Raw genomic sequence first — 13,316 nt, forward strand, 5'->3', positions numbered from 1 at the left:
ACAAATTAAGTAAGAATGTAGTAGGCTTCCTATTTATTTCACTTCTAAAAAAATAAAAAATAATTTGCCAATGCCAGAGGTCTACATGAGTCAGACTATTCTGATTGCTGCTTTGCCTGTGCTATTATCGTAACTATGCCCACCTCACTTTTCACAATTGAGTGCTACCACTTGGCCCCTGCCACCTTGGGATTCAATTATTCCCATTGCATTTAAGTTTTCCAATTGAGTGACTGTGGTTCCCACTGTAAGATCTGGCATACAGAGAAGAGCAATTGCAGAGGTCTTCAAGGATGAGTGTGCTCCCCTCACAAATCTTTTTTGCAAGGTGTTGATGAAGCATATGTCTTCTGGGCCCTCTCAGTTGGGATGAGTAGGTCTAAAGTGATAAATCCACACTAGCATTTCAATTTCCCTAAGCCTTTGGATCCCTTCCTCTATATTAAACCAGGGGAGATCAGACATTTCCAGCTTGCTCACAGTGGGGGATTTTTTAAGCCATGTTTCAACTAACCAAGCAAATAAACTATTAGAACGTTTTTAACTTCCTGAGATGCAACATTAAATAGAGAATCTTGTTTAGTGGATCCATATCAATACATTTATCCTGATCCAACTTTATATTTCTTCTACCATTATCCCACACCCTTTAGATCTATTTCCATGCCTGTTTTCCATATTTCTGCTTATATAAAATAGAAAACTCAAGTAGTTCTTTTGGAATGTAGTACACCTCCTCATGGGTCACACTCTGAACCTCACCTCTAGGGTTCTGCTGGGACGTGAGTCTAGTTACAGATCTAGAAGTGAAGAGGAGTGGTGGGTATGGGTTTTGAGTAGAATCAGCATTGTCTTGCCTGACAACTCCCTTGGGGGAGGCCATAATTATTGCCTCAGCAAGTGTAAATTTAATATCCTCAGAGTTGGAAAGGCTGAATGAATCCTGGGTCGGGGAGGAAATGTTGATGGTGCGGAAGTCAATTTCTCTGGCAAAAATGGCTTATCAGAATTTAGGAGCTCAGTGTCCCCAGCTTCATCAGGACCCTCTCAAACATCCCTATTCCAAGTTACATGGTTCCACTCTTTCCCAATCAATGCCCTCACTTTAAGTTGACACCAGAAGAGGCTAAGCATGCACCTCTCCTTGTAGGTCAGCCAATCTCATGATGAGGGTTTGTGATCTCATTTTCCACAATTTCAACCCTTTGCCTACTGAAGGTAAGACTCTCACCAGGGACAATCTTAGGAGACTTGCAGCTAAGTATGCACTTCTGGAGCCAGAAGATAGAATCCCTGAGCTCGTCCTTTCCTTTTATTAGTTTTTCCAGTGAACACAGGAGTGATCAACTAATTTGATTATATTCCTTTGTTCTCCACAAATGGTCAAAGGCATCATGAACTGGGCAACTAAACTCTTTGCCTCTCAAGAGTGGTGAATCAGGATTATCAAATGCATTTATTTTCCATAACTCTAAAGAGTTTTTGTTAAGGACTATCAGTGTTCTACATATTATTTGAAGTAGAGATCTTAGCATTTTGGAGTCTAATCAGATTAAACAGCCAACTCCAGAAACCTCAAAACCAACCCTAAAAATCCATCCTTAAAATTCTGTTCCTCTAGAAACACTCCTGGTACCAACATTTGTATTACTCAGGTTTTTCCTGAGAGAAAGAACTAATAGCATATATACATATATATACACACAATCACAAGGTGAAGTTTCACAATAGGCCATCTGTGACCTGGGGAAGAAAGAAGACAGTAATAGCTCAGTCTGAGACCAAAAGCCTAAAGACAGGAAAGCTGACAGTGCAGCCTTCAGTCTGTGGCTGAAGGACTGAGAGCCCCTGGCAAACCACTGGTGTAAGTCCAAGAGTCCAAAATCCAAAAAACCTGGAGTCTCATATCCAAGGGCAGGAGGAATAGAAGGAAGCATCTGGCATGACGGAAAGGTGAAAGCCAGAAGACTCAGCATGCCAGTTTATATTGCCTTCTGCTTGCTTTGTTCTAGCTGTGCTGGCAGCTGATTGGATTATGCCCACCCACATTGAGGGTGGGTCTTCTCCTCCCTGTCCAATGACTCAAATGTCAATCTCCTCTGGTAACACCATCACAGACACACCCAGAAACACTACTTTACCAGCTATCTAGGCATTTTTCAATCCAATCAAGTCGACACCTAAAATTAACCATCAGAATGGTTCAGTGAATATTCTTGATGTACATATTGTAACTAAATCTTAGAATATGTTACTGACAATGGAATTTCTGGTTTAAAAATCTAATATTTTTAACATTTATTCATAATGTTTTATTGTGAGAGTCCACATTGATTTTTAACTAATTAAAGCATATTGAAGGGGTGATCCAAAAAGATAAACACCGTTAAATTTCTCAGACTATAAAAATATAGTCATATCCATTTTCCACAACATAGCATATTGTCACAGGTCTTTCTTAAGTTTATTTAAGATTTATTAAGATTTATTAAGTTTATTCATTATTTATTGAGGTATGTTTCCTTACCTAAGTTTTACTTCCCTTAAAACTTTCATCACCTTTGCGTTCATTCTTAATTACTGTAAACCACCACTACTTTGGAATTAGTAATTATATTCTATAGTCTTTCTACATTCATTCACTGGAGAGTCAAATATTGTATTTTGTCTACCTTTCTGTTCTGCAACTTCATGTTTTGCTTTTTATTTATATAATTTTTATTATGTTGTTACTTACATAATACTATATCATACTATATCATAATCTTAACTTTACCTTAAGGAGTGCATGTATACCTATTGAAAAGATTCTCTGTTTTCCAGAAATATTTTTCTTAGAATTATCCACGTACAATCTCTAATGTGAAGACTTTACTATCTAGGCATTATGTGCCTATCTTAGTCATCAGTATCTCTTTGTCATTGTGCTCAGTTGAGTGTACAATTTTTAGGTCTAGTGTTTTCCTCTTTATGGTCATTTCTCCTGTGTCTTCTAGTAGCTTTCAGGGAAACAGTACATTCTCAAATTTGTTACATACTGGCAACTTACTCCCAAGAAAAATTTTTTAAAAATTATATTCTGCCACCAGATCATATAAGTATCTGCTTGGCCTCTCTGGATAGGGTCAAGTTTCTAGCATAAGCAAAATTCATCTTTATTTGGCATATATATTGCAAATATAATCTTCCCACAGGACATTTGTCTTTTGCTATTATGAATAAACTTTTTAATCCAATTTGTGTGTTTCATAGAAGTGATACAGCCATACAGTAATCCTAGCATGCCTGAGCTTTGTATACAGCTTGAAAAGAATATTTCCTTTCAAAGAGTTTTTAATTCAGTTTCTTCTAAGAAATTTCCTTTATTACTATTTTTTTGCATTTTTTTCTTTTCCTCTGGAGTGCCATTCATTGTCTCAATTGCTACAAGAAACTCTATTACAATCTTGCCTATTTATGAAAGAAAAAATTATCCAACTGCTAATTGTAAATCTTCCTCTCAAATAGGTTCTGCTAAATAAATTACCCTGAGACTCTCACACATTTGTTGTATCCAACAAAAACAACAACAAAGAAAAAAAAATTACCAGAAACTATAAAATCTCTGATCCTTTCACCCTCTCTCAAAAATTCCATCAATGACTATATCTCCCAATTTGCATATGGTTCTCTTCTTAGCAAGGAGAAGCTATTAAAGTTGGTTTGGGTTTTAAATAGCATTCCTTTGACTTTCTAAGCACTTAGAGACATGTCACAGCTGAAGCATAGCTTTATCTGAAAGAATTAAATGTGTTTGGCTTTCTGTACTAAATATTCTTTAAACACTCTTCACTATGGACTATCTCTATTGGAGCCTTTTTTTTTTTTTTTTTTTTTTTTTTTTGAAACGCAGTCTGGCTCTGTGGCTCTGTTGTCCAGGCTGGAGTGCAGTGGCGCAATCTCAGCTCACTCTAAGCTCCGCCTCCCGGGTTCACGCCATTCTCCTGCCTCAGACTCCGGAGTAGCTGGGACTACAGGCGCCCGCCACCAAGCCGGCTAATTTTTTGTATTTTTAGTAGAGATGGGGTTTCACCGTGTTAGCCAGGATGGTCTAGATCTCCTGACCTCTTGATCCACCCGCCTTGGCCTCCCAAAGTGCTGGGATTAATGGTGTGAGCCACCTCGCCCAGCCTGGAGCCCTTTCTTTAATATAAACATAAATGTTAGTCAACTTGTTTAAATATAAACATGTGAGCTGCTTGAGCACAGGGACTACATCATAATGTTTTTTGCTCTCTTACATGTCTCATCAACGAATGGATTAGGTAAGTGCTATAAATTGTGCATTGAATGTGTAATGTGAAAAAATGGCAGGTGCATAGATAGCTGAGTAGATAATCTATTGTCTAACCCATATCTTGAAACTATATCACATTGCCCAAAAAATGAGTCTCCAAAAATTTATAATTATTTATATGGAAAAGACTTATTAAAAAATTAAGCTCTGAAGGAACACAAATTTCAAGTGGTTCATATTTTTCTTCCAAACATGCCATTCATGTTTGGTATCATACTTTACCTAATATAATTATCTGTGTTTTGATCATTCATGTAGAAACCACATCAGTGCCTTTGCTTTTGTGCATTTCTTCTAGTCTCAGATGCAGTCAGTAATCACAAATTTAATCTCTGTTCTTCACATTTACTATTATCAAGACAAGCCCCAGCCCTTATGGTCTCATACTTAGCCTACTAATATACATTTTAATCATTTTTCCTACATGTGAGCTCTTGACTTTACTTGTCAATCTGTGTTTGGCAACAAGAGTTGATTGCTTAAAACAAAACAAACAAACAAACAAACAAACACTTGACATTTTGACTGGCTTTCTTAAATAATTGGTTATTTTTCCTGTAAATTAAAATAAAACCCCATATATACTGTACAAAGCTATGTAAGGTCTCCAATTTCAACCAATTTTTAAAAATAATCTCTGGCACACAATTTAATCTAAAATTCATACTTACTGGAATGCTTTCTAAATACCATGACCTTTTCTCATTCTACTCACTGTGAATTCTTTCCGTTAGCCACACTCTGCCTAGATCCTGCCAAAGCTTTTGTCTTACCCTGTATGTTATCTGTCACACCAGCTTTTTCTGATTGCTCCATAGAGGGGTAATTATGTTCTCTGGTTTTCTGATCACCCTGCACCAGAAACATGATGCATTATAATATACTTCATAGGATAAGCATACCTTATTTTATTGCACTTTGTTTTATTATGCTTTGCAGATATTTGGGTTTTTTTTCTCATAAGTTGGGGGTTTGTGGCAATCTTATAATCAAACAAATCTATTAACATGATTTTTCCAACAGCAAATCATCAATTTATATCTTTGTGACACATTTTGCTAATTTTCATAAAGTTTTAATCTTTTTCATCATTGTTATATTCAATATGTTGAGCTGTGATCAGTGATTTTTCATATTACTATTGTAATTGTTTGGGGGTGTCACAAATTATGCCCATATAAGATATCAAACTTATTACATGTTATTTGTCTACTGAGTGCCCCACGAACCACTTTTTCCCGTCTCTCTCCCTCTCCTCTGGCCTATTCCTGAGAAACAACAACGTTAAAATTAAACCAGTTAATAACCTTACAAAGCTCTCTAAATGTTCAAGTGAAAGAGAGAGTACCATATGTTTCACTTTAAATCAAAAGTTAGAAATTATTAAGATAAGTGAGGAAGGCATGTTGAAAGCTGAGATAGGCTGAAATCTAGGCCTCTCATAGCAGTTAACCTAGTCATGAATATAGAAACAAAAAGTTATTGAAAGAAATTACAAGTATTACTCTAGTGAATATACAAATAGCAAGAAGAAATGGCAAGAATTATCGCTGATGTGAAGAAAATTTAATCTAGATAGATCAAAGTAGCCACAAACATTCCTTAAACCAAAGCCTAATCCAGAGAAAGACTCTAGCTCTTTTGAATATGTGAAGCCTGAAATATGTTGAGGAAGCTGCAGAAAAAAAGTTGGAAGCTAGCAGACATTGGCTCATGAAACTTAGTAAAAGAAGCTATCACCATAACAAAAAAGTGCAAAGTAAAGCAGCAGGTGCTGATGTAGAAATTGCAGAAAATTATCCAAACAATCTAGCCAAGATAATTGGTGAAGATTAACACAGCAAACCACAGATTTTCAACACAGACAAAATTGCCCTTTATTGAAAAAATACGTCACTTGAGTCTTTAATGGTGAAAGATAAGAAGTCAATGCCTGGCTTTAAAGCTTTCAACTGGTGACTTTAAGTTGAAGACAATGTTTATTTATCAGGAAGTCTAACAGCCCTTGAGAATTATGATAAATCTGCTTTGTGTCTGCCGTATAAATAGAATGACAAAGCCTAGATGACAGCACATCTGTTTATAGCATGATTTACTGAATATTTTAAGCCCAGTATTGAGATCTATTGCTCAGAAAATAAAGACTCCTCTCAAAATTTTACCTCTCAATGACAAGGCGCATGCTAATGCAAGAGCTGTGATCAAAATGTACAAGGAGATTAATGTTATTTTCATGCCTGATAACATTACATCTATTTTGCAACCCCTGGATCAAGGTATAATTTTTACTTTCAAGTTTTATCATTTAAGAAATACATTTTTTAAGGATATTGCTATCTTAAATTGTAATTCCTGTGATTGATATGGGCTGAGTAAATTGAAAACCTTCTGTAAAGTATTTACCATTTTAGAAGATATTTGAAGTAGTCATAACTTATGAGACCAGGTTAAAATAACATTAAAAGGAGTTTTGAAGAAGTTGATTTATTTATTACAATTCCTATGAATGACTTTGAAGAGTTCAAAACTTCAGTTAAAGAAACAACTGCAGGTGTGGTGAAAATAGCAAAAGTACAAGAACTAGGATTAGAGCCTGAAGATGTAACTGAATTGTTGCAATCTCATGATGAAACTTGAATCGATGAGAATTTGCTTCTGCATTGGAGAAGAAAGCGGTTTCCTGAGATAAAATTTGCTCCTGGTGAAAATGCTCTGAACATTGTTGAGATGACAACAAAGTATTTGGAATGTTACATAAACATGCTTGATCAATCAGCAGCAGAGTTTGAGAGAATGAACTTCAACTTTGAAAGAAGTTCTACTATGGGTAAAATGCTGTCAGACACCATTGCATGCTAAAGAGAACTCTTTCATAAAAGGAAGTGTCAATCAATGTGACAAATGTTATTGAATTAGTTTAAGAAAATGCCACAGCCATCTCAATCTTTAGAAACCACTCTTATGATTAGTCAGCAGCCATCAATACGGAGGCAAAAATCTTCCAGGAACAAAAAGATTACCACGGGGCTTAAAGATCAGATGATTGTTAGCATTTTTACAATAAATGTTTTCAATTGAGGTGTGTACATTATTTTTTAGATATCATGTTATTTGCACACTTAATAGACTCTCTAATACTGTAAACATAACTTTTATATGTACTGGGAAACCACACCATTTGTGTGATTGAGTTTATTGCAATGTTCACTATATTGCAATTGTCTGGAACTAAGACCCTAATATCTCTGAAGTTTACATGTAGATTTTTCATGTTTGTTACCTCCCACCTAGCGGATAGTCTACATGAGAAAAATGATTGATAATTCGTATTATTCTTAATTATCAGAAACATTCAAACTTAGGTTGTGTATAATGTGTTTTTGATTGTGTGTATGTGTGTGAAGTAAATATGATGATTTCTAATTTCTTATTTTTTCTCACTAGTAACCTAGATATTAAATGTAAACCTATATTATTTGTTTTAATTTTCATATTCTAGAAGGCTGAAACATTTTTAACAGATATATTTGCATCTTTTTCCATGTCTCAATAAACATCAGTTAATTACTCACCAACCAATGATGTTTTCCTCAGGAACACATCATCTCTAAATCTTGGATAAAAAAGGCTATATATGCCCGTTAAATCATCAGTGTTATAGTCTTCTTGCTCAAATCATTAATATACTACACTTGCTGCATCATTTGATATATCAGTTCCTGAAAGAACAGTGACAAAATTTCTGTGATGATGGGTAATTGTTATATTCTGCTTATAATTGAGAAAATTCCTGCTTTATAGAATTTAAGGTGATCATGTTAGCTACCTTCATAAAACAAATTATTATAGTTTCCTAGTGTCATGGGATCCTCAGGATATCGCTTCACCAGCCAGAACCCTCTGTGTGTGGTGGCACTTTCTGCCTAACTATTGCTTGCACCTGCTGGACTCATTCTACCCACTTGGCCCAGCAGGCTGCCCTTGGCTCTTGCTACCAGCCTGGATCCCACACCTGCCAACATCAAGCTAGGCATGAAGTACTGAGGCATGTGTAGAAGAATGAGTGCAAGGTCCAGCCACTGTGCACAGCCAGGCATGTTGGCTGTTGCAGAGAGGTGGGCAGCTCCAGGCACCAGCACAGGTACCAGTTCTGTGTGAAGCTGCAGCTGGACCAGACGTACTGCACACAGCTTCTGCTGCAGTCACCCACATCTGGATGAGGGGAATGTGGTGGCACCTGGAAGCTTGGAGACATCAGGAACTGCAGAGCCCCAAAGAGGTTGTCACGTCCCTGGCTGGGGAGACCTTCGGTCTGGGCTCCCCAAAGAGCTACAGCTCTTCTCTCTTTCTTGTCACCTGCAATATGACAAGTAGGGAACATGTTTCAGGCTGATTTGTGTTACAGATGTTTCAGTCCCACCATTAGGTGGTTCCTGAGTTCTTGTCTTATGTCCAGGAAGAATTAGGTACACAGTCAAATGGTGGGTGAGCAAAGCAGAGAAGAGCTTCATTGAGTGACATAATAGCTCTCAGGAGACCCTAAGTGGGTAGCTCCTTTCCACAGTCCGGTCATCCCAGTGTCTGTTAGAGTCTGACTGTATCTGGAGGTTTTTATGGGCTCAGAAGGGAGGAACTGCTTGCCAATTGGTCCATGGGCTGAACATGAGTGGGCATGGAAAGGGCACCATAATTTCTTACTTCCAGCAGCAGCCTTCATCTTCAACTGACATATCAGCCCCTAGGCTTTAGGGTGCCCCTAGCTTGAAGATGGGGCTTCATCAGGGATCTGCCTCTTACCACCCAGGAGTCTGTCTGTCTCCTGTGCCATGAACAAGTCATCTATGGCACTCAGGCTGTTAATACCGAGGGGCACCTGCAGGATGGTGCTGAGCCATCCTCAGTCCCCATTTAGCTGCCTTCCTGTGTTCGTCTGTGCTCAAAGTCTGGAGGGGGCTGAGGTGTCATGGGGCTGGTGTGTCAGCCTTGCCCCAAGCATGCACATGTCCAGCCACATCACAATAGTGCCCAGGCTTGGACACAACTTTGCTCTACCCCAGACTGGGTTCCGGGAGTAAGGAGAAGCCAGGCAGCGGGAGCTGGCACTTCTGAGCTTTCAGGAGCAGGGGGACTTCCTGAACCCCCATGAATACAGGGATGCCCAAGTCTGTAGCCACAGCTGGGCAGCTGCAGCAGCATCTGGGAGCACGGTGCTACCACCCTGCCAACTCAGAAAAGGATGGGGCTCCTGCCTGTTCCTGTTTCCTACTGAGTCCGTGGAGCATGCAGCCTCAGCAGTACTTCCCAACTCCAGCAGTGGCTGTGTTGTACGGGCTGAGAGCTGTCATCAATAGTGAATTAAATATTTTGTTATTACTTTTCATTACTTTTTAAATTTTTGGTAATGTTTTTGCATTAAAATCAGTCATTTTCTAATGTCTGTAAATGTGTCAAGTATATGTGATATATTGTGATACATATGTGTGTGAAAAATATATGTGATATATTTTTCTTAAGTTTGCTTCAAGGAAGCAAAGTCATTCATAGGAATTGTAATAAATAAATCAACTTATTCAAAACTCCTTTTAATGTTATTTTAACCTGGTCTCATAAGTTATGACTACATCAAATATCTTCTAAAATGGTAAATACTTTACAGAAGGGAATTGAACAATGAGAATACTTGGACACAGGAAGGGGAATATCACACACTGGGGCCTGTCATGGGTTGTGGGAGTGGGGAGGGATAGCATTAGCAGATATACCTAATGTAAATGACAAGTTAATGGGTGCAGCACACCAACATGGCACATGTATACATATGTAACAAACCTGCACATTGTGCACATGTACCCTAGAACTTAAAGTATAATTTAAAAAAAGCATATGCAAAATTTTAAAGATTTTGACATTTATTCATTTATTCAGATTTCAATTTCAATGCCTAGATTTCATTCTAGGCATTAGGGATAGTAATAAAAAAAATTAAAAAAAAAATAAAATAAAACCCCATCATCTCAGCCCCAAAGCTTCTTAAGGTGATAAGTAAATTCAGCAAATGCTCAGGATATAAAATCAATATGCAAAAATCACTGGCATTCTTATGCATCAACAGCAGGGAAGCAGAGAGCCAAATTATTAATGAACTCCCATTCACAATTGCCACAAAAAAGAATAAAATACCTAGTAATATAGTTAATAAGGAGAGTGAAGGAACTCTTCAAGGAGAACTACAAACCACTGCTTCAAATAAATCAGAGAGGACACAAATAGAAAAACTTTCCATGCTCATGGATAGGAAAAATCAGTGTTTTGAAAATGGCCATATTGCCCAAAGTAATTTAGAGATTCAATGCTATTCTTATTAAACTATCACTTGCACTGTACACAGAACTAGAGAAAACTATTTTAAAATTTATATGAAAAGAAAAAAGAGACCAAGGCAATCTTAACCAAAAAGAGCAAAGCTGGAGGCATCACACTACCTGTCTTCAAACTATACTACAAGGCTACAGTAACCAAAACAGCATTGTACTGGTACAAGAACAGACACATAGACCAATGGAACAGAATAGAGAACTCAGAAATAAGACTGCACACCTACAACCATCTGATCTTCAACAAACTTGACAGAATAAAATAATAAAGAAAGGACTCCCTATATAATAAATGATGTGGGGAGTGCTGGCTAGCCATATGCAGAAAATTGAGACTGGACACCTTCTTTACGTCATTTACAAAAATCAACTCAAGATGGATTAAAGATTTAAATGTAAAACCCCAAACTGCAAAAACTCTAGAAGAAAATCTAGGGAATACTGCTCAAGACATAGGCACATGCAAAGATTTTATGATGAAAACACCCAAATCAATTGCAGCAAAAGCAAAAATTGGCAAATGGAATCTGATTAAACTAAATAGGTTTTGCACAGCAAAAGAAACTACCATCAGCGTGAACACACAACCTACAGAATGGGAGAAATTTTTTGCCATCTATCCACCTGACAAAGTTCTCATATCCAGATTCTACAAGGAACTTTAACAAATTTACAAGAGAAAAACAAACAACCCCAGCAATAAGTGGGCAAAGAACACGAACATACACTTTCAAAAGAAGACATATATAGGACCAACAAACGTGAAAAAAAGCTCAACTTTGTTGATCGTTAAAGAAATACAAATTAAAACCACAATGAGACATCATTTCATACCAGTCCAAATGGCTATTATACAAAAGTCAAACAAAAGAAAACAAAACAAACAAACAAACAAACAAAACAGATGCTGGTGAAGTTGCAGAGAAAAAAATGGTTTTACACTGTTGGTTGGAGTATAAATTACTTCAACCATCGTGGAAGACAGTGTGGCATTTCCTCAAAGACCTAGAGGCAGAATGGCCATTTGAGCCAGCAATTTCCTTACTGGACATATACACGTTAAGTCACAAAGCAAATGTTAACAAATTTAAGATTGAAATCATATCAACTATGGTTTCCAGCCATCTAGAATAAAACTCAAAATCAATAGTGGAAATAAAAGTAGAATAGTCAAACTTACATAAAAAATAAACAACACACTGTCGAATAAGCAATACATAAAAGAGCAAGTGAAAAAGAAAATTAGATAAAAAATTTGAGATAAGTGAAAATAAAAACACAACATACCAAAATTTACAGGATGCAGCAAAAACACCCCTAAGAGGGAAGTTTATAGTAGTCACAACTATATTAAAAAAGAAAAAAACAAGATATCCAAATTATCAGGCTAACATTACACATAAAAGAGCCAAGAAGGAACAAACTAAGCCCAACGTTGGCAGAAAAAAAAGAAATAAGATATATTTGAGCTGAAATACATGTAATTAAGAATGGAAAAATGGAAAATAAATCAACAAATCTAAGATGAGGTTTTTTTTTGAAAAGATAAAATTGCCAAATAGCTAGACTAAAAAGAAAAATTAAATAATCAAATAAAATAAAAAATGAAAGAGGCATTGCAACTAATGCCTCAGAATAGAAAAGATTATAAAAGCCTACTATGAACAATTATTAACCAACAAACTGGACAACGTAGAAGAAATTGATATATTCATAAGAACGTACAACCTACTAAGACTGAGTCATGAATAAATATATTTTCAGAACCTAACAATAATGAATAAGGAGATTGAATTAGTAATCAAAACTTGCCAACAAAGAAAAGCCAGCACCAGATGGCTTCACTACCGAACACTTGAAAAATAATTAATGCTTTTTCTTTATAATCTTTTCCAAAAATCTGAAAAGAAAAAGATACTTTCAAACTCATTTTATGAGGGCAGCATTATACTGATAACAAACCCAGACAAACACGTGACAGAAATAGAATAATGAGAAGAAGAAGATAAAAAACAGTCCAATATTGTTAATAAACATAGATGAAAAATTCCTCAACAGAAAATTGGGAAACTTAATTCCACAGCATATTAAGAGGTTCATTCATCATGACTAAATGAAATTTATCCCTAGAATGAAGGATTGTTGAACATACAAAAATCAGCAAATGTGATACACATTAACAGAATGATGAATGAAGACCACACAAACATCTCGGCAGATGCAGACAGAGCATTTGACACAACTGAACAATAGTTTATGAATAAAAAAGAAAAAAGTCTCTCAACAAAATAGAAATAGAAGGAAATTACCTTAAAATAAGAAAGAACAGCTGAGCACGGTGGCTCAAGCCTGTAATCCCAGCACTTTGAGAGGCCTAGACGGGTGGATCACCTGAGTTCAGGAGTTTGAGACCAGCCTGGTCAACTTGGTGAAATCCCATCTCTACTAAAATACAAAAATTAGCCAGCGTGGTGGCATGCACTTGTAATCCCAGCTACTCGGGAGGGTAAGGGAGGAGAATTGCTTGAACCTGGGAGGCAGAGGTTGCAGTGAGCCTACCTAGTTTGTGCCACTGCACTCCAGCCTGGATGATAGAGCGAGACTGT

The 13,316-nt window shown here is 36.8% G+C and overlaps 1 protein-coding gene across 1 annotated transcript in view; it reads left to right on the top strand.

Annotated features, from left to right (window-relative positions):
* The first annotated feature begins 3,296 nt into the window (after positions 1 to 3,296).
* The window catches only part of UGT2B4 (UDP glucuronosyltransferase family 2 member B4), a 40,758-nt gene continuing 30,738 nt past the window's right edge, over positions 3,297 to 13,316 (top strand). Inside the window, exon 1 of the mRNA XM_057302089.2 lies at positions 3,297 to 4,304. Within this exon, the coding sequence (XP_057158072.2) occupies positions 4,262 to 4,304 (43 nt within the window). The 5' untranslated portion in view covers positions 3,297 to 4,261. The remainder of the gene's footprint in view (positions 4,305 to 13,316) is intronic.

The sequence above is a fragment of the Pan paniscus genome, chromosome 3, assembly GCF_029289425.2.
Source record: "Pan paniscus chromosome 3, NHGRI_mPanPan1-v2.0_pri, whole genome shotgun sequence".
Classification (NCBI taxonomy): Eukaryota; Metazoa; Chordata; class Mammalia; order Primates; family Hominidae; genus Pan; species Pan paniscus.